The following is a 26,372-nucleotide window of genomic DNA, read 5'->3' as shown; positions in this document are numbered from 1 at the left end:
GTTAATGGCAGCATGAAGCCATGTCCTGCATATGCTAGTGAATAGAGCTGGGAATCAGAAGGGTCCTGGTGATACACTATGTGGGTTAAAATGTTTTTTAATGTCAGGTATTTCAGTGTAAAACTGAAGTATTACAAACATTTACTCAATATGTTTCTGGACTGTCCTTAAAATATTAATATAAAAAAAGAATGTAGGTTTGGGGTTGGTAAGATTTAGTAAAGATCGCTTTAAGATCGCTAAATTCTCTTTAAGATCGCTAAATTCGAGGCTTCTGGTCGTACCTAGGATATCTAAGTCCACTAAAGGAGGGAGGGCGTTTTCACATCTAGCTCCTAAACTCTGGAATAGCCTTCCTGATACTGTCCGAGGCTCAGACTCGCTCTCCCAGTTTAAAACTAGATTAAAGACGCATCTCTTTAGCCAAGCATTCACATGATGCATCTCATACCTTTTATACTACAGTTAAATCAGATCAAATGCATTCATATTAAGAACAGCAGCTACGCTAATTATTTCCCATCTGCCTTTTTTGTTATCTCGGGACGCCTGTCCCGAGATAACTCAAATAGAGTTTGTCAGCTCCAGTTAGTATCCAGCCTCTCATGGAGACTTCAGATGCCCCAACGCCTGTGATGAGACGACTCGACGCCTGTGAAGAGACGACCCAACGCCGGCGATATGTTATGCCCTAAATTTCATGATTAACTAACTGTATTTTTGTATGTATATTTTTGAAATGCATTTTCTGTAAAGCTGCTTTGAAACAATGTGTATTGTGAAAAGCGCTATACAAATAAACTTGAATTGAATTGAATTGAATTGAATTAAAGCTTTTGGGGCTGCATTTAACTGAGCGAAAATACAGTAAAACAGTTATAAAGTAGCCATTCTTCAGTGTCACATGGTCCATTCTAATACTTCTGTCATGAAACTCTAGATGGCGCAGGACGATATGTCCTGAACTCAATCTGCTTGCAATCGCATCATTCTCTGTACGGTACAGCTGATTGGTTCTGCTGTATTAGTAGCCAATGAGCTCGCTGCTCAAGCTTCAAATCAGTGTTGCCAGACATATGATAATTATCGTATTTGTACGATACTTTTGACCTCTCTATGATCCATAATGAAAAAAATCCCATAATGTATGATAATTTCAGAATTTTGTGACACTTCAAATGATGGTCGTTGTAATCAAAGGGCTTCTATGCATTGATCTAGCTGTGGATCCTACGTCTACTTTCAAGATTGTGAGGAAAACGTGATTGTGGTGTTACGCATGTCTTCCATCTCAACTCACGTTATGTCTTCTTGGCATTTCATCGTGGAGAATGACTCTCTCACGAGCACAAGTTAACGTTCCTGCCGCGGCGCTTAGGTCAGTTGTTTACAAGCTGAGCTCGATAGTTTAGCAATAAAGTAATTTGCTGGTCGTGCCAAAAAGTTGTTGGTCTAAATAAATAGTTGTATTCTGTACGTTTGAATTTTTTGAATGTATACGATAATTTTGAGCTTCTGGTACGATACTTGGGCATTTCCAATCTGGCAACACTGCTTCAAATTCTCGGTGAGCATTTGCTGTTGCAGTTTGCAGCGTGCTTTCAGAAATCAATTTTAGAATTTCAACATCCAAGATAAGTAAACAGTCTGTTTTATGCTATATCACTATGCATTATTGTGTGGTCTGCCTTATTAATCCCTTATAAGAGAGGTTTAAAATCATGTGACACGTTAACTCCTGTTTTAATGCTAAGAGTGAACTACTAAGGATATTAGCAGCTAGCGAATATGCAAAGTTGCATTTATGCAGCAGCAACAGCAAAGAGACAATGTAGTTACAGTGAGGATACAGTGACGAAGCATTGCTGGCATGTGAACTTGTTAAAGTGAAATAAGCATTAACTTTTGTATTCACATATTTCAGCCATTTGGCAAAACAGGCCCAGGCACTAGCGTTAAGCAATGCACCAAGCCATAGAATGCATGCACTGCTATGTAGGCACATATGTAGCTAAAAACACACTGGTAGATCACAAGGGAGTCCGGACACCCATAAAAAAATAATAAAAAAAACACTAGCTCACATAGGGCTACACTGCGAGCTGTTTAACTCACATTACATGTCGCAAACATGTCACACAGATGCAACAGAGCAGTGCACAGTGGCAGTTGAAGAGTGACTTATGTGGATTAGTACTAGGACTGTGAGGAAAATGGACTGCTGCTGATGTACCCAAGCCTTGACATCAATGAGCATTATGAAAGAGAAAAGAAAAAGTATGAGGGGAAAAAGAAAGAGAAGAGAGCGAGGGGTTGGTTTCTGCATTCAGAGAGGTGGTGCACCTGGGCTTGTGCCTGTGAGGATCAAATCTTTTTATGGTGCTACTTTTGCACACTCATTCTGGCACACAAACTTGCATGTTTTTAGTGGCTGATGATGAAACAAAAGTCGCTTTCATTGATGGCAAGAAGGGCCTAAAGGTGGAGACATCTGCTTTACACAAGTCAGCTTTATACTGTACACTCTCACTTTACATATACATGCACATACATTTTGTTATACTGACACTCTTTTGCCTGAGGGCTTGTGTACAGTACCTCTCTCTCTCTTCTTCCCACCCACATTCTGGCTCTTTGTTTCTAGATCATTACTTCTTTCTCACCTCACACTGTCTCTCCGCCGCGATCAAAATCACAACATAGTAATGACCAGCCCGCCTCCCCCCGCTTTCCCACACCACCTCCACCACGCCCCCAGCTCTCTCCATCTCTCTGCTGCATGGATGAATCTGGGCTAACACAAACTAGCACTTTATAATGAGTGTTCCTCCAGGGGGGCTGGTCATGGGGCTTATCCAAAGTGAAGCGATTCTTTTTCCCTCTATTTATGCAGCAGACAGAGCAGATTGTTCTAGCACGTCTGCCACTCACCATACGCCATACGCCCTATAAAGGAAACTCTCATGGATGGGCCAGGATTTGCTTCCTGAATTCCAATGCGCATGTGTCAGATGCGTTTAATGTCCCTGATCCCTATTACCCAGTCTTTCCTTTACCCTGGTAATGATGTCGCCCGGCTGAGTGAGGCTCAATGCACATGAAAGGCAAGCGAAGAGGGAGGCTGACCCACTTTGAAGGGTTTCCCCTACAGCTCAGCCCAAAAGAGAGCTGACACAATTGGGCCACTGTGACACTGCTACTGCTGCGACAAGTTGCGGTGTCAATACCAAAAGTGCATACATACCTCACGCAGATGCACGCCCCGCCAGAGATCCATTTAGACATATCATTTAAAGGTACAATATGTAAGAATTTTGTAAAAAAAATATCCAAAAATCACTTGCACAGTGTGATATATTTCCTGCAGTTGTGTACTTACAATATCCCAAAAGTCTCCAAATATTTTTTTATTTCAGAGAAATTCCAATTTTAAATAATGGTCCGTCCCGGAATTTTTTTTTGCCTGTCAATGACGCAATATCTGCGCTATCCTCGGTTTCCGCTCGTACTGCCATGGCCATGACGTAACCGTGGACAACTGCGTAGTGCGTAACGTTTTATTGACACGCTGTTCTTATTTCGTTCAAACATTATGGACCATGGCAAGCAGACGTTGGGACAAAAAAAGGAGAACTAAAACGAGGCTCAATATCGACGTGGTGTTTTCGAGATGCCGAGAGCTCCACGTCCGTGACAAACCTGGACTTGACAGAGCTTCACGAGTCACGAATTGACAGGGATGCCGCTCTTGCACATACTTTATTAGACAGGTGAGCAAATGTTCATAAAACAAATCAATGTTATATAGCTCAACATGATTAAAAATGTTAGAATATGATCTGTATGTTATTCTAATGTTGATCTAGCTTAACTGTGACTAGTAACCTGCTACTTTCATATAGCAAACGAACTAACGTATATAATAACATTATAACTTTCAATACACTCAAATGCAGTTTAGTGTGATAGTGTAAGGTTAGACCAAGTGAAACAGCGCTGCGTTACCTCACAAGTTTAATTCGTCTAATAAACTGACCTGTGTGAGTATTAATTCAGCACTTGTAGAATTAAATATCCTTTTTCCTTTATATCCGTGGGACTCGTGTGTGATATGTGTCTATTATTAGCAATCACGACCTGCTTCATACCAAACATGAATGTTTTCACTCAACTATTAACATTATTAGATCCATCAGCTTGACAGCAAGTCCCATCATTCAGCGAGTCACTGTGTCATAAACCTACGCCTTTGTTGATGTAAGAGGTTAGCGACCCCTTAGCGGCGAAAAAAAAATACATATTGCAGCTTTAAAAGTAGCAGGTCATTAAAAATGAAAAATCTGTCATGACAAATTTTAACTTTTTGTCCGTAATAATCAAAAATGCTTTTAAAGTAGTCTATAAGACTTATGTTGTATTTTCAAAGTCTTCTAAAGCTATACAATGGCTTTGGAGTAAGAAAATAAAATGCACGTATGTGCGATATTCACTGATAGTCTTCCCCTCCAGTCAAGTGGATCACTGATTCAGTCAAACAAACTCAATTAACTAATTAATCAGTCATATTTGTAAACAAATCGTTTAAGATCATCAGTGAACAAAGACTTGCATACCCAGCATTGTTAGGTCTGTACCTAACACAAAGCTATTGTATTACTTCAGAAGATCTAAAATGTAGCGCACACGATGTATTGACCACTTTAATCGTGCTGTAAGGGAGCTATGGAAAGATTCTTTATAAATTAAAAAAAAAAATAATAATAATAATAATATTATATATATATCTATATATATATATATATATATATATATACACACTTTTTTTTTTTTACTGACATTCCCTGGGAATCAAACCCATGATCATGTGATTGCTATATATTAGGGTGAGTAAATAATGACAGAATTTGTATTTTGGGGTAAAGTTGTATTTTGTATTTTGGGCTATAATTGTATCACATCATCTATTAAACACTCATATATGGTTATGATGGACTTAATGACATGCTATACTGCATGTCAAAAACAGCTAATTAGCCTGTTAGTGACAGACTGTTTAATATGCATCCATCTTTTCCAAAACATGTCAGTGTGATTTAGTCTATTACTGTTGAATTCCTTGTTGAAAAAAGCATCTGCCCCTCACTCTAATTGCACGGCATATTAGCTTTAATGCACCAGTCGTTTTCATGCTTTTAGAACGCAGTACACTAAGAGCAGTAGCCATGTGACCCTTTTAAAAGACAACCTTGTAACTAGTTGATTGAGCTTAGCACAGATGGCACCTTGAACATTGGCCAACAAAAGAAGCAAAACACAACAAATGAATGCTAAATAGGGGAGAGTACCATCTGATGCTAACACCCAGAAGTCAGTAAACCACTGGTCAATTCACTGGCAAAATGGACCCCATTAAGAAAACAAAGCTGATAAAAACAAGCTCGAAGCAACAGGTTCTTTGGACCCAACTTGCACACTTCCAGCTAATTCACTACCACAGATGGATTATACCATACGTCAACAAGCTCCATAAAACACTGCCATGTTTAACAGTGACGTTAATGTACTATTAATCACAGGCATTTGGGTAATGTACTGGTCCCATAATCAAATAAATTTTGTAGACGAGTTTGAGGACAACATCATGGAGAATCAGGAAATTGGCAGTGGCAAGTGTTTACAGAAGCTCCTCTTATCGTAACGGGCATAATAAGAATAGAATAGAAAAATAACCTGAGAGTGCTTTGTACAAGCACAGTAAAATGGACTATTATGACAATAACAATGTACAATACATCGGTTTTCAGTACAAGGGGATTTCAGACAATATGTAGATAAACAGTAAAAGAGTCTGTAATGTACCAGCAGAGCTCTGATTAGGGTCTTTGTTCTGTAATCTTTCATTGTTAGCATATTTCACAATACAATGTTGGTGCACGTTTGACAAATAAAACTCAAGGAATATGCAGCATCTGTAATTGTTTTTTACCATTTTATAGAGGACAGAGGGGAAAACAAACTGAATTTAAGTTCTATGAGTTTCTGCAATCATCTCCATGTTTTTTCCATAGAGAAAACACAATCAATATGTATCATATCTCATTGAGGCGGGTTTACGGAACAATCTAGATTTATGCACAAATAAAGGACGATTCTACAAAAGAAGATCATTTTCGTGCTAATCTGTTTTAAAAAAGAATCAGGAAAAGTTTAACTAGTGCTGATGTCATAAAGGTACCAGAAGTTCCTCAGGAGTTGTTTGTTTTTAAGACTTCATCAATTATCTATGATTGTGCTATTTGCAGTAATGCTAATTTGCAAACCCGCTGATTCCATAAACACGAAGCTGGACAGCATAACACGCTCTCTTAATACTGAAACACTGGTAGATAAACAATTATGGTCAAGAGGATTCTATTATTTGCACTCTAATCTTGTACTTCATAACTTGCATGTGAAAAATCTGGTTCAAGAGCTACTTTTCTAGCCACAAATATTTATAAAAAACAAACAAGAAAAGTAAATTTCTCTCTCTCTGTGTGTGTGTGTGTGTGTGTGTGTGTGTGTGTGTGTGTGTGTGTGTGTGTGTGTGTGTGTGTTGAAAGTGTATTAGAGTCTCTTTCATTGACCCACTCTGCACTTGAGTTGGCAGATCTGAGACGTGCCCACCATCTAAGCTTCTCAATTTCATTGGACTTCAACTGGAATCTTTCTACTTCCTTAACAGTGTCTCATGTAGCTGTCTTCATACATAGTATCACAGCCATTCAGTGGCATCCTTAATTGTTAAATAGCAGTACAGTTCTCTCCAGAAAGACGAGCTACAAAAGGGAAAAACAAAAGCTATTTCACGGCAAGGTGGCTCTGAGGCAATATGCTTGATTTGTGTGGGTTGTTGTAGGTGTGGTGTGTGTGTGTGTGTGTGTAAGAGAGCACATAAACATCGTCCTCCTCTTAAAAATCAGATGGTATAAGAAATATAATTTGGAGACTGTCATCCATCAAACATGGGAGGTTGTTCTTCTCATTGAAGGGAAACAAAAAAACATGTAGAAACGGTAAGTTTTTTGCAGGGATAGGCTTTCTAAAATTCTTCGAATCCAATAGGATGCAATATATCACAACGATGCCACAAAACCAATAATAGACCTGACAGATGTGTCAAGAGCGGTTGTGATGTTGTGTGGTGACATCTCAGATCGAGTACAGAATGCGCTGCTTGAATTGCAGATTGTGATTTCCTCTCATGGCACTCTATTTAGTTGCATTTACTAGAAAATAGCATCAATCTCAACCCTGAGATATGTTGTTAGTCTGAGTGAAATGACAATTTCATGTTATTCTGACGGAAAGCCTGAAATTTCTCGCCGGATCTATGAATCCTGCTCTCATGGAAGCACTCTGTAAGCTAATATACCTCTCGAAACGCATGAAAACAAGCAAATATTTGAGATTACATGCAAAAGTGGATTGTAGAGCAGTACATGAGGCTATTAAGAGTGCTGTATGGTTAAAAAAAAGGAAAAAGGTAGGGGAAAAAACATGAAATGCCTGTATAAATAAGTAGTAAAATCACAGGGAAATATTCCACTGCTGCAGGAATTCAATTACTTAATGTAAAACAATAAACCAGCAGTCTAGCTTTTGCTCACTCTCAATGTCTCTCAAACAGTGAATACATTTGACATTTTTATTCTTACTAGTATAAGGAAAATTGTGTTGCTTAGTGTCATTTGCGAGCGCGAGCGATTCTCTACTTTATACTCTTCAGTATAACGCACTTCACCAGTTTGCAAATGCATGAATTGTTGTGGTAAACACATCAGTTGGACTTTAAAGTATTTTCAGTTTATGTGTGACATACATTTGTTTGCATGTTATGCGTGTAAATGGAGCCTCAAGATGGGTAAGGCTGAATGCAGTAAAGCTGAACTGACTTCAGTACCATGGACAGCTCAACGCGGCTACTCAGACTTCTCAATGCTCACATCCACAAATCCACTCACCTCCAATATCCGGCCGCAGTTTTTTGTCATACTCCTTTAGTAAGTTGTTTAGTATTTGCGTTGCGTCTGTCTCGTGGGTTTTGGGGGCCAGCATTTGATTCACAGTAACGTCGTCATACTCATCATCCTCAGAAGCGGCTGTTTGAGAACTAAAGAAATAAAAGAAAATGCATGTCACAGGTCACAATTGTTTCAACTCAATCAATTGTTTTGAAGACAACATTTGCAATTGGTTTTAACTAAAAGCATATCTGTCAGAATTTAACAGTTACAGCAATGTGGAATAACAGAAGCTCATTAGTCACCCCTTTCAGATAAAACTTTCTATTTTTTTTAAAGCACAGAGGACTGGTTAGCAATCAGACAGAAAAAAACAACAATATGGAAGTAGAAACCGTTTCACAGTTGCACTAAATGACAGTTAAAGGCTGGGTTGCCCAAAGCACTCAGTAGAACTTTAGTCACACGCAGAGTAAGTACTGATTCTCTACGTCATGTTTCCCAAAATCATCATTATCCAATTGTAAAAACGTTCATAAATGAACTACAGCCTCTAATCACACATACATCTATTACGCCACTCAAAATGGATATTTCTCTTTTTTCAGCATTTTATCAGAGACCAGAGGGTTAATTAAACTATATTAATGCATTTTGATCATTGCAAATCACTGTACACTATATCTGAAAATAACAACCTAAATTTATATACCAACTTTCTGAAGGCCTACTTTGAGAAGTTTAAGTAACTAATTGCAATATAGAGGCAACATATTTGTCATTATGGTAGATATTTCCCAAGGAAAACCAAGTTTAAATAAATAAAACATATTCATAGAGATAGACAAATAATTGGCTTAATTATTATTACTATTAAAAAAAGAAAGAGACAATTCTAAGATTTAGAAATAAAATTAAATATCAGTTCTAAATATCAGTTATCTGACACTTAAACATTCAAATAATAGGAAAACTGATCAAAGAAAAACAATATCGTTTAACCTCTACATAAACAACACACACACACACACACATCAATGTTAACAAAGGACATTTGAGTGACTCTCTCTTTCTCCTTCAAGGGCAGGTTCAAATCTGCTCCAGTAGCCTTTGGTAGTCTGTATAACAGAGACATAGTCACATAGACACAAGATGTAGGCTAGCCTACGATTCCCATCTCGTGCGAATTATTCATCACAAGTTGAGACCATTCCTACCAAAGCCATTATCATTTCTATAATTTATTTCAGAAGTTTTTAACAACTTGCAGAACCTCAACAAAATAGCATGCAATTTTTCACGGTTTCCAATTTCATGCTATTTTCTGGATAGGAATACAAACTTTTGGACACACTTAGTTCAGCACCTTTGGAACTGACAGCTCCGGTAACGACGAACGCATGCGTTCTTTCAACCGTAAAATAACGTAGGCTACGACGGTAACGTTAGCTAAAATCATTTTAATACATAATTTTCTATGTTATCAGGAAACCCAGGCAAAAAACAATCTAACAGATAACAACCACAGAGATGCTGTTTGAATACATGACAGTTAAGTCTTACAAAAGCGCTGACAAAAAAAAAAAAAAACACCACCACCCTACACAAAGATTGAAATAAATAAATACAAAGTATTTTGAACTTCTTAAAAAGCACAAATCAAAAGACTTATTGTTAAACTTAGATGATCAGTGCGTGCATCACATCTTCATCGCAAGATTGGTGATATTATGTGGCATCAGGCTAGACCATGCAGAAGAAATCTTCTACGGATAAACATAATTACCCTTATGAACAATTAATGCATGTCAAGACAAAGGGTAGCAACGTCACTTACCATGCACGAAACACTGACAGAAGTAAGAAGTAGAGGAACAATTTGGTGGACATGTTTTAGGTGAGATTGACTCCGTGTTGAATGTGGCACACTGCACGGAGACTCTTCTAAGAAGAAAAAAAAATAGTGACAGAGCTGCAGCCTTTTTTCTTCCAGCTTCAATTAAAACAGTGGCGAGTAGTCTAGGTTATAGTCCAACGGGAACGGTAAGACCTCCTCGGCTTAGTGTCCGGTGCTTAAAGTTCACTTGCATTGGCAATTAGCGAGATCAAATAATAGGAGAGCCCCTCCTGCTCCTTGAAGTTGCGCTGCCTTAGATTGCACCACCAGATACACATACTGACGTTCACACAGAGGCAGAGCGCAAACTTACAAAGTGGACACCTTCAAACCTCGAACGCATCCGTTAGTTTCTCCAAATTACGTCATGAAAAAAAAGTCTGCTTTCCCAGACGCTTCAGCGGAACTTGAGAGATCATCTTCGGGTGCATCTGATATTTTCAGCGTCAGAATGCTTCGAGGAGAGACATTCAGAAGCGGCTGTTTACAGTATCAGCTAGGTAAATGATTACCGCGCGGACTATGTGTTCGAAATGAAAATTAGCGCATAATTGCTGCAATTACTTTGCACGTGCATTGATCGCAGCGCGATTAACCCGATAATAGAGCAAGATTGAGGGTGTAGAAAATGTCATCATCCAATTTAGAGTCGAATTAATTATTAAAGCGTATTATTCACTGCATCGCACTGTATACATTCTGATGTTTCTGGCATAAATATGCAGTTTTCTGTAATATTATTGCATGTGAAATGTCATTCTTTATTTCTTTCTTTTACTATCTGACTCGGATATACATAACTACTGCTGCTAATTTAACCTTTAAAGCTGGAGAAATGTCTATCCATACTTTGTCCTCGCATTGTTGTGTCTGTATGAGCAGGTGCACATAGGCAGTAATATTTGAGAGACAGCGCCGACATTTATCACCACAGGCAGCTCCCAGTCGCCCACGCACTTTGGAAAAAAACAAGCCCTTTCTCTCTGGCTTTGCTCTGCGTGTTGTGAGATTTTTTCCTGACTTCTCTCTAGAAAGTTCAGTATATGTGGTACGCTTTAAAAACGCCAAAGGCGATTCAACTTTTGATTATTTAGACTAGAATAAGTATTTTGTGACATTTCATCAAATACTAATAAATAAATAAATAACGAGTTCCATTCCGGCTGAAGTGTTTTTTCCCCCCCTCTTGCGTCGAACAACAATTAAAAAAAATGGCGATTGTTTCAAACAGGTTTCCTCGCGCACTCCCCCTCCGTTTGCCATTGGTCGGCAAACACATCGACCGGCCCAAACACACGCCATTGGTCGAGTCTATATGACGTGCTTTGTCGGGATCGAAAGTTTGGTAGCACCACAAAGCAATTTAGTAGAAACATCAGCCTAAAATGCCTTACTTATAAGTGTCTCTAAATATTGGATAAAGTGTTTAACATATAATAAATGACACACTTCATCTTTAATAATAATCAAACTACATGTCGAGCTAATTCGCTTTGTTTTCAAGTTCTTATGACGGTGTCGTGTCTCCCTTTTTGGGTTAGTGAGAGCATGAACTCGGGCAGTTCAAATGCATGATAGACTATCCTCTTGTGGCTGATTACAGTAATGCAGATTGGAAGTGCAGCACACAGTTAAACCATACATAGGATACTAAACCAAACTTAGTGGGAGAACAAAAAAAGGAGTGCAGCTAACCACAGGGAAACTCACTAGGATTGACGACTTAATTATTGAGTGCCAAACCTTCTAGTGAAAACAAACGTGCACTTTTTAGACCACTTTGGATTTAAGGAAACAAATGCACAACAAAAGCCTGTAAAAGCAAAATTATTAAAATCAATTAGAAAAAAAAACCCATTGATAGTAAAATGGATGGAATGAAAACAAATACATTATGACAATAATGAGGCAAATATTACAGTGTACAACTGTTTTGAATACTATGCTTTTAAATCATTGCCATTTGTGACATCTCTATGCTTCAAGTGTGGATGGTCAATATGTTGTCTGTCACTTTGAAATGTATTCCATGTTAACAATCATGCCACTACCACTTTAAATGGTTTTCAGCTGTCATCTCTGCACAATAGATTAAATCAAAATAGTGACATAACCAAACCCTTTTTAATAAGAAAATGCATTTTCAGCTTTAGGATATGCAATCTATGTTTTTTTCTTCTTCTTAATAATAAAATGAAAGCAACTGGGTATCTATCCACAATACAAACATAAATCTGTAATGACATATCTTAGTGACAGCTTCTAAACTCTACACTTGCGGAATTCCGGTCCGGCACCAGGAATATGAATCCAAGCTCTCACTCCGCCACTCAGGGGATTAAAGGTTTAAAGTCCATTGGCATGCTGTGCATTATTGTGTGAGGGATGAATTTAGTATATTGGAGTGGCTTACACTTGCCTTACATGTAATAAAATGAAGTAAAGTCTTTCTGTGAGCCCCCAACAAGACTGTGACATGTCAAATGAACGTCAGTGTGACTCTGAAACAAAGTAACAGCATAGTTTAACATTCATAAAGCTTACTTAAGAATGGTGACAAAAACGTAAATGCGTAGAATACACAAATTTAATTTGTATATTCTTTGCACTATGTACAGGACATCACACACTGAGCACAGCTGCCAGTGTCCGGCAATATGCTAGTAGCACTCGCAATGCAAAAATGCAGTCACTTGGTTGCACTGGTGCTGGTTTAATTTTGTACTATGTATAGAAGCACTGGTTGGAAAAAGCAACTTAAGTGAAGCTAAATCCTTCTCAAACAGATGTGGGCCAGATGTTGCCGGCACACAGGACCAGAGGAAGGATTCCGCATCCTCCATCCATCCATGCTTGTTTGCTTGTGTTTGAGTGTGCGTATGTGTAATTCATACATTATGGGGACCAAAAGTCTCCACATTTTTAATGTCCCCATGAGAAAACAAGTTTATAAATCATACAGAATGATGTTTTTTTGTTGAAAATCTAAAAATGCAGAGGGTTTAGGGGTAGGGTTAGTGTAGGGGGGTATATACAGTTATACAGTATAAGTATAAAAACAATTACGCTTATGGAATGTCCCCATAATGATAGGAATACCAGTGTATGTGTGTGTGTGCACACGCACGCATGAGTGTGTGTGTGTGTGTGTTTTGTATAATCCCAGGAGTAATCCCAGGAAGAATCCTTCTTCCAGTTACAGTGGCTTCTGCAGTAACTGTTCCATTAGGAAAACATCATGCTAAGCTTCATGTGCACAGTCTTATTGCCATGATCCTGTGAATAGCAGCCATGGACCCAATACACATAAAACCCCTACATAGCACATGGTCCAGCACAAACGAGCAGCATACTATCTTTGATGTAAATAAAGTCCTTTTTGATCTTCGTTCCTTTAACTGAGCTCATCGATGTGGGAAAAATGTCCTTGTAAGGTCACAAACATTCTAGGTCAGGTTAATTCTGAAGATTGCATGAGAAATGTCTTTGAACAGAAGTAATCACAGAACTTGGTCAAGAAACATATCAGGCAGAATTTATTGCTTCAGACATGTATGCTTTGAGGAACAGCTGTACATTTCTGGAAACATCCATTGTTGTAAAAGGGCACATTACTGACTCACTTGAACACTTTTCATGATTCATTCTCCTACAGGCCTGAGTGGCATACAGAAGAGAGGAGCTTAATGGCTCTTAGTTGGCCTCTTAATGAGCTACACATCATCCATTGGGTCACTTAGTTCATTGTGCCGTCTCACTTCCATGTAACAAGTTCAGAATAGAATGATTACAGGATAAAAACCAAATCTTCCCGAGTCACATTTTCGCAGTAACAAGGTCATTGTTCTCCCCCATGTAATTCCCCAAGTAAGTAGCCATGCGTTTCAGTTGAAGGCCAGAAATGGCATTATGGTGTGACATTTCCATTTTAACATGCTTGACAACAGTAGGTTCCACCTTTCTACTGTGTGTCTGACCTTCTTTCTGTCTTTTTTTCCCCGTCTTCACATTTTGAGAATCTGAAAAAAGTATTCATTATTCTATGTAAATGTTTTTTTCATTTCGTTTTCAGAACTTTTTACCTGATCATTTCACATTAGTCTTGGTAATGCAAAAAATATCGCTAGGTGTCAACATGTAAGGCTTTTGCTGACTCGTTCTAACCTCAAAACCCACTGACCAATTTACAACACGGAGAAAAGTAAGAAAATGGCTGCCACCTAAACAGCATGAAAAGCCAAGTTAAAAACTATTAACTGTAAAGAAATGGCATATTCTGTAAAAGCCTACAGTATTTCACAACACAATCTGCGTTTTCACCATCAGCAAGCTAGCTCCCAATCATGTCGCTTTGGCTGCACATTAGAGCGTAGCAGAACCATTTTCAGCTCTTCCTCACTAATGTTAAGCCGCATCTACATTAAAAGCAAAGCATACACAAGCTATGTACAAATGATTTGAAAGTCTTAGCTGCAACCCAACCTTGTTCACCTTGTAGAATATCTTGGTCTTAAGTGTGAAAAGCTGCCTAAGGTGCACAATTCTATTGAGCTACTTCAAAGCTTAGAAAAAAATGACAAATGAAAGTGAAATCAGTAATCGTGGGACATTCCCGAGTACTCGTATGAAGTAATCCCTCAGAAGGCAACATTTTTAGCATGGCTAAAAACATAGCATAGCATCTGCCTGCCTTACACCACTGATGCTAAAGCTATTAAACTTTAAGTAGAGAAGCCTCAAGTCCATTAATACAAAGCAAGGGTTTCATTATAAGCAATTACCCATTACAACGTAGTAGAAAACGGTTTTTGCATAGCATTTGGCCTTGCTGTACTTCTTTTCATAAATCATTTTTTAGTCTGTGATAAATGTTGATGCCAAACGCATTAATTTTTGTTCAGGTCCTTTGGAAACTTTTCATGAATTAAATGGTAGCTTGTATGGCACTCATTTCATTGTAGGATGAATGCAATAACCAGTGGAAACCACGGAAATATAAAATAAGAAGTCAAGGCAAATATGGCAATTATATTCCCATGCAATTTATGATATCAGGAAAGAAATGCAAGAAGAGCACTCCTTAGCGAAGTGAGAGGTGCAGTAAATGAGTGCTCGTCATAATTTTCAGCGATGATAGCATGTTGCTGAATACTGAAGTGGAGAAGAAAAAGAGGCCGTGAAGGGAATGTTGCGGTGGCGTCGGGTATTTTGTGTGGGTTAAACGGCACCTTTAATCACCGGTTCCCTGTTGAGGTATGTGGCCCAGTAGACCAAGTTAAAAGTCCCAAAGAGGACCGGGAACACTATCCGGGACATCTTGTCAATTTTGCTGACGCTGTTGTAGGTCTTTTTGGGGTCCATTGCGGGCTTGGTCTCAGCGCTCTTCAACTGAACAGTGGTGCTGTTGGAGATGGTGGAGATAGCCGCATCCTTTGTGATGTTGGGGGTGAAGTTAACTCCAGATGAGCAGGCATTGTTCGGCTTCTTGGAGAGCGCCAGTGGGTCTTTTTTCTGTGGTTGAGAAAGGTGAGGAGAAGATATTTTTAGAGATTTTAAACAAGATTGTCAGTGTAAGAATGAAGCTGCTAACTATCTGTTTGGAGAAAGCCCAGATAATGAACCAGTTTGAAGGTCGTACACTTCTAATTAAAGGTGAAATACAGCCAGGGTTAAAAGAGATCTGACTCAGAACATTAAACAATGGCCTCTGCAGGGCCAGCAGAAGAAATTAATTAATAAAAGCAACAGCATAATAATGGAGCAGTCGAGACTGTGGTTCAGACAGTAGATTGAACTTGATTTACCCAAGAGATGAACAAGTGACTTTGAGGCAGTTTTTAAAGTAAAATGCCATTTAGTTTATCACAGTAATATTCTGTTCTCAATCAGTGAGACATTGGGCAAATATTAATCTACAGAAGTTATCATGCTTTCAAGGATTTTTCTCCACAATTACTATAATTACTTTAGATTGAAGAGAGGATGTGGTTACAGCTCTAAAAATCCTGCTGTACTTCATATGTATCCAGTACTTTCAGGTGGGCAAAGGTAATCTGTCACAATGCCAGTGGACAAAAGCATTGAGTTGCTTATAGAAAGCCTTTTTACTTTACTATCTTGGCTTAAAGGAATAGAGCTTTAAAGCTTAAAAGATATGCAAAAGCACCATTAAAATAGTCCAATCAAGCCAAATGTGATGTATTACAAGGCTTCTGAAGCCAAACGAAAGCTAAAGAACAGACCAAAATTTATGTCAAGTTCGTGAGAGAAGTAGTGATGCCTGATTTGAAAACAAGTCTTTTCAATTAACCATTTAATCCAGTTTACAATACATGAACTGGATCAAATTGGAAATATCCATTCTCGATTTCAACTCAGATTTTATGATCTGGTCACAGCAGTTAACAGCTCACTGGAAAGACAGATTTTCATTGAATAATTTTAATTTTGTTGAATAACAACAAAATTGCTATAAAGAATTCAGAACACACATACCGGTATACACTACACACACACACTACCGTTCATTAAAGGTAGAGTAAGCAATTTTTCAAAAACGTTGTTGAACACTGTAGATTTTTTTAAATCAACCCAAACAAACCCACCCCCTCTCTTTATTGCTCTGCCTCCAAAATTCACAAACACTTTACAGCCCGCACATAACCGCCTAGCTCCGAGCTGGTCTCGAACCCGATCGCCGGCATGTGATACCGGCACGCTAAAAAGGACATTAAACACCGGCTTCTCTATTCTGCTGTCACTAGCTGGCCTCTGTTACACACGCAATGCAAGAGTGGATGTCTATTTATCATAGCAGATCTCTCTTTCAACAGTATTTCTTCAAATCTCCTTCTTGCTCACTCTTTCTCCTCCACCATCATACGCCCCCTAATGTTGATTGGCTACACGTTTATTGCTCGGTCAGACCAACTTTCCAACAACGTTTAAAAAAAAAAACTTTTACTGTACATTTAAATACTGTTAATTCAGCAAGGATATATTAAATTGATCAAAAGTGATGGTAAAGACTAAATTGTTACAAAATTCTAAATCAGAATTTTTATATTTCAAATAAATGCTGTTCTTTTGAACTTTTTATTCATCAAAGAATGCTGAAAAATATATAACGCTTTACACAAAAATATTAAACAGCACAACTGTTTTCAATACTGATAATAAGAAGAGATGTTTCTTAAGCATCAAATCAGCATATTAGAATTATTTCTGAAGGATCGTCTCAGGATGTGTATGCAACCAGGGTCCTTGAGATGGGGAACAAGACACTGCGTCTTAGTGTTGGTGTTATAGGGAATGCGTGACCGACCAGTGTCTGAAACATGTGTTTAACCACACTTCAATATTCATTGGAAAGCCTGTCAGTATAAAAAGGTGTATTACATATAATCAACTCTATTGTCTGAAGGAGAAGTGCAGGCAAGCCTGAGTCATGGCAATGAGACTCGTTCCTCCTAACTCAGGGAAATTGGTTGCATATGCTACCTGAGATGTTTCCTTTTGGAAAGAAACTTTAACTGTGTCTTGGTGTTAACGATATGATGAATCAATAACCACTATGCTATGCTGAAGGGGTGCCAAGACCCAGCCCAAATCCCCAAGAGCAGAGCTATAAGCGGAGATACACAACATAGCCTCAGCTGTGTTAAAGTATGCCTCGTATCACCTTAGCAATACTGCCCGAGAGGCTCTAAGGGAGCAGCCTACCAAAGGGAGCATGCAGGGTAGAGATATGCATGCAACAGATAACAAGGAGGGGTGCCCCCGACTTCTACTGATCAGCATTCTCAACACGGATACTAAAGAGACAAAAAAACAACAAAGGGGAGCAATATCCCTACTTCAAGACCCAACAATAGTTGGGGAGGGAGGTAAACGGAGTACAGGGATGCTCTACTACCCACATAACTCCACTAAACCTGCATCAACCCCAAGGTGGCACCTGTCTAGATGGAGCAGGTGAAAAGAACTGGATGTCCTCAGACATGTGACTGCTTTCCGACACCTTGCCGAATGCATGAATGTGCCAGCATGCATACATTTCTTTTTACTACTCTTAGCGCGACAGAGAGAGCGGTTCTGCTTTGTTTTCTTTAAAAAAAGGGAAACTATTCAATCCCTGTGTAAATTATTCAAAGCGACTTACAACTGAGGAGAACAATAGAAGCAATCAGACCAGCAAGAGGGCAACAGTGTACAAGAGCTGTAACAAGTCTCAGTTAGTCTAGTACAGTTAAAACATCACAAGGTTTTTTTAATCAGAAAAACAAATAGAATAGTCAACTCCTAGTATTAATTGGTCAGGTGGCAAAAAGATGTGTCTTTAGAAATTTTTGAAAATGACCTCTGTTTTGTTCTCATTGAGATACAATTTTTTTTAAGAAAACCAAGACTTAATGTCAGACAGACACGCAACTAAGGATCTTAAGCCGGTTTTATCATTATGCTTCAAGGGCAGATACATGTGGGTGTCATCAGCATTGAAATGAATTGACACCCCATGCTTGGTAAAAATTAACCCCAAAGGAAGTATTTATAGCGAGAACAAAACAGGAGCCAAAATAGAGCCTTGAGGAACTCCAAAATTCAAGGCACAGCTGGATGAAGAAAAACCTTTGAGATAAACAGAGAAAGATCTATCATCAAGATATGATTTAAACCAGTCCAGAGCACAACCTTTAATACCCACATATTGTTCAAGGCGTGAGATAAGGATTTTGTGGTCAATGGTATCAAAAGCAGTGCTTAAATTTAAGAGTAGAAGCATCACAGAGTCCAATGAGTCTACAGATAACAAATAAAATAAAATTTTACACAGCACACAGCAATTTGTGTGCTGTACACAGCACTTTCTAAAGCCTTTGCTGCGTTTAGTTACATGAGGGTGTTCCCTATAGCATCAACACCAAGGTGCAGCATCGAAGTTCCACTTCAAAAGGAAACATGAGACACATTTTAAAATGGATTAAAATAGAAAATAAAAAGTTATTTTAAGTTGTAATAATTTTTCACAAAATGATCGTTTTTACTGTATTTTTTTTATCAAATGTGTGTATAAATATAAACTATAATGCCAATAACGAATAGGCTTTTGACTACATCATTTACTGCTCTTGCCTAAAGAAGGACCCCCACAGCAGTGGTTTTGGGCTTTTAGAAAGACTCCTCAGCAGGAGAGGAGGAATAAGCTGGTGTTTAATAAAAAAAAAGCGAGGGTGACATTTAAGAAAGCTGTGCTGGAGGTCCAAATCTGACCTTCAGAGGTCTAACTGTAGAGCCTTTACTAACACACTCACCACAGTGACATGTGCACGGACCGCTTTTTGAATTCTGTTTGTTCAGTGTGAATGAAAAATGACCACCTGGGTGAAAATGGATCTTGCATAAGAGGAAACCTGGCATTTACATGTACATCAAACAAGCAGCTCTCAGAAATTTCAATGAGGTGGCTGGTCTGAAGGGCATTCTGGGTAAAGGCTAAAAAATCATCCTGTAGAGTTTAAAAATGTGACATCCATCAGCAGCTAACACAAATGCAGCACGTCTAATAAAGCCGTTGACATGAGTTAGTGTCACTCTCTGAAATGTTGTGACTGAGCACTCTCAAGCTGTTTGTGTGTCTCGAAACAATTAGAAAAAGCACATTATATAACCGTTTCGAGGGATGCAATGTATTGCAACCTTCACGTCAAACAGAACTGAACTGACATGTTATGCCATTGCACTCATAAAATACACTTTCTGAGATTGAACATCACATATGCACAAACACTCAAACACATACTAACTTACTTTAGGCTGCTGGGCTTCCAATGCCTTCTTTCCATCCCATGCCCAGCTGCGTTTGGTAAAGTAGTTGACTGTGGCAAACTCTAATAAGCGCTGAAAACACAAAGGCATAGCAAACAGCGATGAACCAATCCATGGCGGTGGCATACGCCACTTTGGGAAGAGAGTTGCGTGCGCTGATGCTGAGGGTGGTCATGGTCAACACTGTGGTCACACCTGTCGAGGATCAAACACAGATATTAAGAATACTATAAGATACGAGTTCTCTACAGCAAAATAAATACACCACCGGTCAAATTTTTGGAACAATGTTTTTTTTAAATGTTTTTGAAAGAAGTGTATTATGTCATACTCTGGTCTTCATTGTTACATGATCCTTTCAGAAATCATTCTAACATGCTGATTTGGTGTTACAAAAAAAAACATTTCTTATTAAAATCATTGTTGAATTTTTTTTTTGCTGCTTAATATTTTTGAGAAAACCATGATATAATACCATTGAGATAAGAAATTATTTTTTAAAATATAAATAAATAATATAAAATAAATAAATAAATTTATTCTGCAAGAAAACATTACATTTATAGACATTTATGTTAAAAATAATTCTTGATTGAGCACCAAATCAGCATATTCGAGTTATTTCTGAAGAATCCTGTGAAGTAATGGCTGCTGAAAATTCAGCTTTGCCATCACACAAATAGAAACCGAATAAGCAAAAAAGAAAACAGTTGTTTAAGATTGTAATAATATTTTTACAGTCTTACTGTATTTTTGAATAAATGCCGTTGATGAACATGAGACTTCTTTCAAAAACATAAAAAATGGAAATTATGCCAAAATTTTGACCAGTAGTGTAAATAAAAAAATATAATGGAATATAATCTAATTCTTAAAGTTTGCAGTTAGCAAAAGTTTAAAATATATAATTGTAAGACTATCATTTATTTTTTTAAATGTATAAGTGTTCAACTGTAACTTATTCATGCAAGGCATGCAATGCTTTTGAAAATAAAAAGATTTGTATGCCAAAAATGATAACTGTAATCCATAAAAATCTTTTTATTCATTTTGTGAATGCCACTACCAGTGAGTGGGGAAATTTAGTCTTTCATCCAACATAATTCTTTTAATTTTAAAATAATTTGCATGAATATTGGTTCATGAATCATAAACTCATCTTAACACCAAAACAAAACAAACCAAACCAGCGGGGAATACTGACATTAAGATCATTTCATTTCCAGAAATGGAGTTTATTCTATCAAAGAAAAATAAAAACTACAATAGGTAGCAATTAAAGGTCAAACACAGCATCAATGCAGTTCAAATATAACTGGTTTTAATTTCAAACATACCCTTAGAGTGACAGTCTCATTAATAATTCTTTATGCAAAGCACCTGAGAATAGTTCTGGAGAATTGCTGAAGGAGCAGAGGTGTTCTGTCCCTGTCAGAGGGAGATCTGCAGATCGCCCCAGGCAGTGGACACAGAGACTTTTAGACATAAATAGCTATGGTACTACAGTCTCTTAGGCATTGGCTCTGGGATTTCTCAGCCTCGGGCTATGCAAATAAAATACTGTCACATGTGCGATGTCAGTGAGCGGGTCTTTAAACCTCTGTTCATGGGTATTTGTATATGTGTGTGAGAAAGTGTTCCGTTTTGATGTATCCTTTGTTGGCCAGTCATGAGATGCTGTTTACGTGGGCACATATTCCTTGTGGACTGTCTGCTCGCTTATTATTGCTGATTATTGCCAAGATACAATTCAAGGCCTCAGAATTAAATGGAAATGGCGGTGTGAATTCAGAAAGTGGATTAGTTCTTCATTCCCTCTGATTGAATCAGTCAATTCTGATTTCCATTTTGATGAGAATTATCGATGTAAGCAAAACATTAACTGATGGCCAAAAGGAGCAACAGCTAAGAATCCATATATGCTGAGTGAAAGATGACTGAAAAGGGAATATAGTTATAAAAGATGCTCTGCATACAGTCAGGCCTGGGGGAGTAAATATCTGATGCTATGAAGTACACTAATGAGTTTTTAAAGGTGCAATCAGTGTGTGTTTTTATGTAAAAGATCTATAATCTTTTAAAATAAGCTTTTGCATACATTTTTAAGAAATCACAAAAGCTACTATAAGGCTATATTTGGATTCACTTATTAGATGGGAGGGCCGGTCTGTGTAGAATAACAACTTTCTTTTTACAGTTTTTCTCAATTGTTTACACACAAATACTGGTACCTGAGACACAATGACCACAACATGTAACTCATTCGCCAACCCCTTGAACCAATTCTGCTAAACTACAAGCACAATTCCTGCTTTACACTCAAATTGCAGTTCTAAAACACACTTTTTCTCAAAACACTACACAAAACTCTGCATTTGGCACAATTTTCATGCAGAAAATCTCTTGTTTTCACAAGGAACACACTCCCATTCAAATATGTACACCGACTCATCACACGGGCAAAACACCCGTCACACAGTTTTACAATTAGCAATCAGAGCTTTAGCATAAAAGGGCAACAGGTGAGCTCTTCAATGGAGCAATGGATGCCAACATTGGATTTTTCTTTTACTGTAACTTTATACAGTAAATTCTTCTGTTGTTTTGTATGTAGACCACTGTATGTGTAACGGTGTTGGTTGGGATGTACACTGTGTACATTGTTTTTGTGGGAAAAATAAAATATATTTGTTACCGTGTATTTGTGTGTTCTGACTATAAAAACAATATTCTCAAATATTTTACAACACACTTATGTATGTACAGTACTGTCTGTGGTAAGTGTAACACTGAACAAAAAAAGGCCGCCTAAGTCATTATGATGAATGGAGAAGAAATGTTTTCCATTCATCATAGTGTTTTACATGGAGCACATCAGTGTTCAACTGGTTCTTATAAATGTCTATTCATATGATGGTTTGTGTGTGTCATTTGAAAGCAAAATACCATTTTGAGAAGAAATAACATTGTTTTGAATGTAAAGTTTCATTTTGCAGGAGAATTGAGGGGTTTTGCCCATTGTGTGTGTGTTTTTTGATTTGTGTGTAGAGTTCTGAGAATATGAGGCATGCTTTCAGAAAATGTGTCTAAACAATCGAGAAAAACAGTAAAAAAAAAACAAAACAAAAAAATCAGTCTTAGAGATCTATAACTGGAGAAAGCTATTAGCATTAACATGAGCATTTTCTCAACTTTTCATGCAAATCACCGAAGCTATAAACATTATACGGTTAATTTGGGATTTCTCAATAAAGAAAGATGCTTTTTGCGTCCACAATCAGATGGTGAATTTACACCATCAACCAGCAGGGCTAACAGCAGGTTAATGTTAACTAAAACTTAAACTATATAAAAAAAAGAAAAGAAAAAGATTATATATATATATATATATATAAAATCTAAGATTATAAGTTGTAAATATTAATTTAAAATGATAAATTATAAAAATTAGAAACTGAAAATTAAATTAAATAAGTTGAAGTACTGAAATTTCAACAACAAAAGAAAAAGAAAAAAGGAAAACAATTTAAAACTATGAAGAAATATATATATATATATATTAATTACAAAACCTCAACGTGATCTCAACGTGGCAGCTTCCATGAGGGGGCGAACCGATTGATGTAGATTAAAAAAAGAAATCTGTATAAATCTGAATTTCCACAAAACAAAACAAAAAAATGTTAGAAGGAAGCACTGACCGAAGACAGTCCTGGCAGGGACAGATTCACGGTTGAGCCAGAATGAGACTTGGGACAGAATGACAGTCATGAAGCAGGGCATGTAAGTCTGAATCACAAAGTAACCGATCTTCCTCTTCAGGTAGAAATGGGCCATCATGACTGTGTATTGACCTGCAGGGGGAACAATGAAACAGAAGAAGAATGAAATGAGAGAAAGGATGAGAATCGAAAACAGTAATGGAAAAATAAGTAAGAGAAGAAACAAAGGGACTAAGAGAGGGAGGGATAGAGTGTGATTAAACTCTTGGGGGGATAAGTGCAAACCAGCTGAGAGGTTTAAAAAGAAAATGAGAAAAAGAGAGAGAGAGAGAGAGAGAGAGAGAGAGAGAGAGAGAGAGAGAGAGAGAGAGAGAGAGAGAGAGAGATAGAGATAGAGAGAGAGAGCCAAGTCAAGGGAAGATAGAGACATAATAATATGAGGCAAATCAAAACAATTGGGAAGTGATGCGATTATGGAATTTTCCAACAGTACTGTCAGTATTCTTATAGGGAAGCACTTTGACTTCCTCGTTGTTGGTCTCATTAGCACCAAATAGTGGACAGTTTCTGTAATGTCTGACCACAAAGATGATTTGACTGTGTTTTAGTAAAAAAAAAAAAAAAAAAAAACATGAAAATAAATACCTTTAAATGAATAAAAACGGCATAAATCACCAGTATGGAAAGGATAGAATCATCTAAATAAAAGTGACATTTATGGTGTTTAAGAGCTGTCAAACTGTGCTCGGGAACATGGTGAGGTAAATCATTAACTAGAATAGAAAAGAGAATAAAGAGTGAAAAAAACAATATATCCTGTTAACCAAGCGAAGATTGAATTTGAAGCTTTTTTGAAAAAAAAAAAAAAATCCTTTTGAGCCACAGCTTTTTTGAAAAAAAAAAAAAAATCCTTTTGAGCCACACAGTCTGAACTATAAACTATAGAAAATCCACTGATGACTGCTGCTTTCTCCTGGTAAAATCGGATTTTTGTGTCCCACTAATCCCTTGTCACAATCTGCATCCTGTAGGCTCTCTCTCTCTCTCTCTCTCTCTCTCTCTCTCTCTCTCTCTCTCTCTCTCTCTCTCTCTCTCTCTCTCTCTCTCTCTCTCTCTCTCTCTCTCACACACACACACACACACACACACACACGCACTGTCTGTCACACGTCTGTCTCTCGCTCTTTCAATAGCTCCATCCATTCTGTCAGGCCAGGCCATCCGCGTTTAGGATATAGCACGCAGAAAGAGAGTGAGGGAACAACAGAAGAGTGAAAACAACACAGCGAAAACGCTAAATCTAGTCGGAATCAGAGGGGATAGATCAAGTGGATCAGATGAAGAGCACGACAAGCTGTTGAGCCTTGGAAGTCAAGGAAAACTTTGAACATCGTGAGGGCCCTGGGGGCAAAGATGTCCTCATCACGAGGGGCTCACCGCATCCCCTTCGGCTCGATCGCCCCTTTATTTCAATGACAGGGAAGAAAGCACAACTGGCAGCGCCCCATTTCAGATATTGCGCCTTGGATGTGCCCTGCTGGGTGGGAATCTTCTGAGAGCTGCCAACATGCGACTGTGGTGGATTTTACTGCTAAGTTTTTGGAGTGTTTATGGAGAACTCCCATTCATAGCGGAGAACAACGCTGCCATGCTGGTCAACTGGTGAGTGGTCTGCTTTTCTAAGCTTCAAAAACAAACAAAAAAAAAAACATAGCATTGAAAGTCGACAGGAACAGATGAGCATCTGAAGGGGTCAGCTTCTAAATCAATTTGAAACAGTTGGGAAGGACAGGTGCTATTTTCTGGATGGAAGTTCTTATTAATAAAAGGTGACAGGTTATCTGGATGTCTTTACAGTGTGGGCCATGTGATTGAATGTTGACATTTCCACCAGAAATAATTTCATCCCTGTATGGCAGACTCTAGAAAGTCTTTTTTTTTCTCCCTCCTTTGCGCTTTCTTTCTTCTCCACCGGGTTTTCTAAGTTGAGCTAATGACCCTGCGCTCATGATATGAAGTACTGGTGAATCTATTTCTGACTTTGTAAAGAGGTTTGCACCTCAGATTAGCAACAGTAATGACCAGCTGACCTTTATCCTGCAAGTCAGCCAGGACAAAAATCAGAAGGGGGGGGGAGGAGGAGGATCTCCCAGAAAGGAAGGCCATGGCCTGTAAGCTTGTTTCTAAAAAAGCTTTTGGCTACCTGATGACAGCTGGCGTACTTTAATGTGTAAATCAATCACAGTGAGAAAGAGAGATGGTTCAGCACGGCTCAAAACGTGACATGGTCAGCGCAGTGGATAGTGTTTTCCTAGCTCGCGATCAAAGTACGATAATGTCTTATTGAATATGAATGGACGCCAGCTCAGCACGGTTATCCATATATGTACATCCATAAAGGCGGAACAAGGGGAAGCCCCCGACTCCCTCCCCCATGCTTAATGATTACAAAGCTAGAGGCAGCAATGATATGAGTGCATTACAAGTCCTCTTTACATAACCGAATTAAGCGGATGCCGCCTATGCCCCCTTCTCCCCCTAGTTCGGCTCCCATGTGTCTCTTGCCGGCTTGAGCCAATGGCGGCTGACCGACGTCACATGGTAAAAGCACAACTGATGGGTAGGCATGAGGATTAACCCTCCAGACCCAATGGCTCAGGATAAGTGTTGTTTTTTCCCCTCCCTCTCTATCTTCATCTCTTCCTGTACTCACGCTGGTCCTAGAGACAGCTGGCCATGAGTGGGAGGTGTACTGAAATCCTCATCATCATTTGTCATCCAGCTTGATTTGAAAAAGCTATAATCACTATAGCTATCATTTTATTTAAAAGAGACGACGTCACACGGAGTAGAAGAATAAAACTGAAAGGGTGTGATGCAACACATTATGTTCCGGAAAATAATCCATGAGATGCAACAGGTTAG

At 38.2% G+C, this 26,372-nt stretch overlaps 3 protein-coding genes across 5 annotated transcripts in view; 1 reads left to right on the top strand and 2 right to left on the bottom strand.

Moving 5' to 3' along the window:
* Positions 1-11,130, bottom strand: part of gabrg3 (gamma-aminobutyric acid type A receptor subunit gamma3) — a 106,364-nt gene extending 95,234 nt beyond the window's left edge. The window contains exons 1-2 of the mRNA XM_079628822.1: positions 9,841-11,130; positions 8,004-8,152 (exon numbers count right to left, since the gene is read on the bottom strand). Of these exons, the coding sequence (XP_079484948.1) occupies positions 8,004-8,152; positions 9,841-9,893 (202 nt within the window). The 5' untranslated portion in view covers positions 9,894-11,130. The remainder of the gene's footprint in view (positions 1-8,003; positions 8,153-9,840) is intronic.
* A 2,197-nt stretch (positions 11,131-13,327) lies between these two features.
* The window catches only part of gabra5 (gamma-aminobutyric acid type A receptor subunit alpha5), a 30,769-nt gene continuing 17,724 nt past the window's right edge, over positions 13,328-26,372 (bottom strand). The window contains 4 exon segments of the mRNA XM_079628821.1: positions 13,328-15,411; positions 19,708-19,788; positions 19,790-19,920; positions 23,427-23,579. Of these exon segments, the coding sequence (XP_079484947.1) occupies positions 15,118-15,411; positions 19,708-19,788; positions 19,790-19,920; positions 23,427-23,579 (659 nt within the window). The 3' untranslated portion in view covers positions 13,328-15,117.
* Positions 24,573-26,372, top strand: part of gabrb3 (gamma-aminobutyric acid type A receptor subunit beta3) — a 66,708-nt gene continuing 64,908 nt past the window's right edge. For 2 of the 3 annotated variants that reach the window (XM_079628818.1, XM_079628816.1), the window contains exon 1: positions 24,583-25,109. In XM_079628818.1, the coding sequence (XP_079484944.1) occupies positions 25,015-25,109 (95 nt within the window). In that variant the 5' untranslated portion in view covers positions 24,583-25,014. Of the gene's footprint in view, positions 25,110-26,372 lie in introns of all 3 variants that reach the window. The other variant, XM_079628815.1, reaches the window with a different exon arrangement.

This window comes from Phoxinus phoxinus (genome assembly GCF_949152265.1).
Source record: "Phoxinus phoxinus genome assembly, chromosome: 11".
NCBI lineage: Eukaryota > Metazoa > Chordata > Actinopteri > Cypriniformes > Leuciscidae > Phoxinus > Phoxinus phoxinus.
Note: the sequence above shows the minus strand (reverse complement) of the source record. Positions and strands in the feature narration are given on the sequence as shown.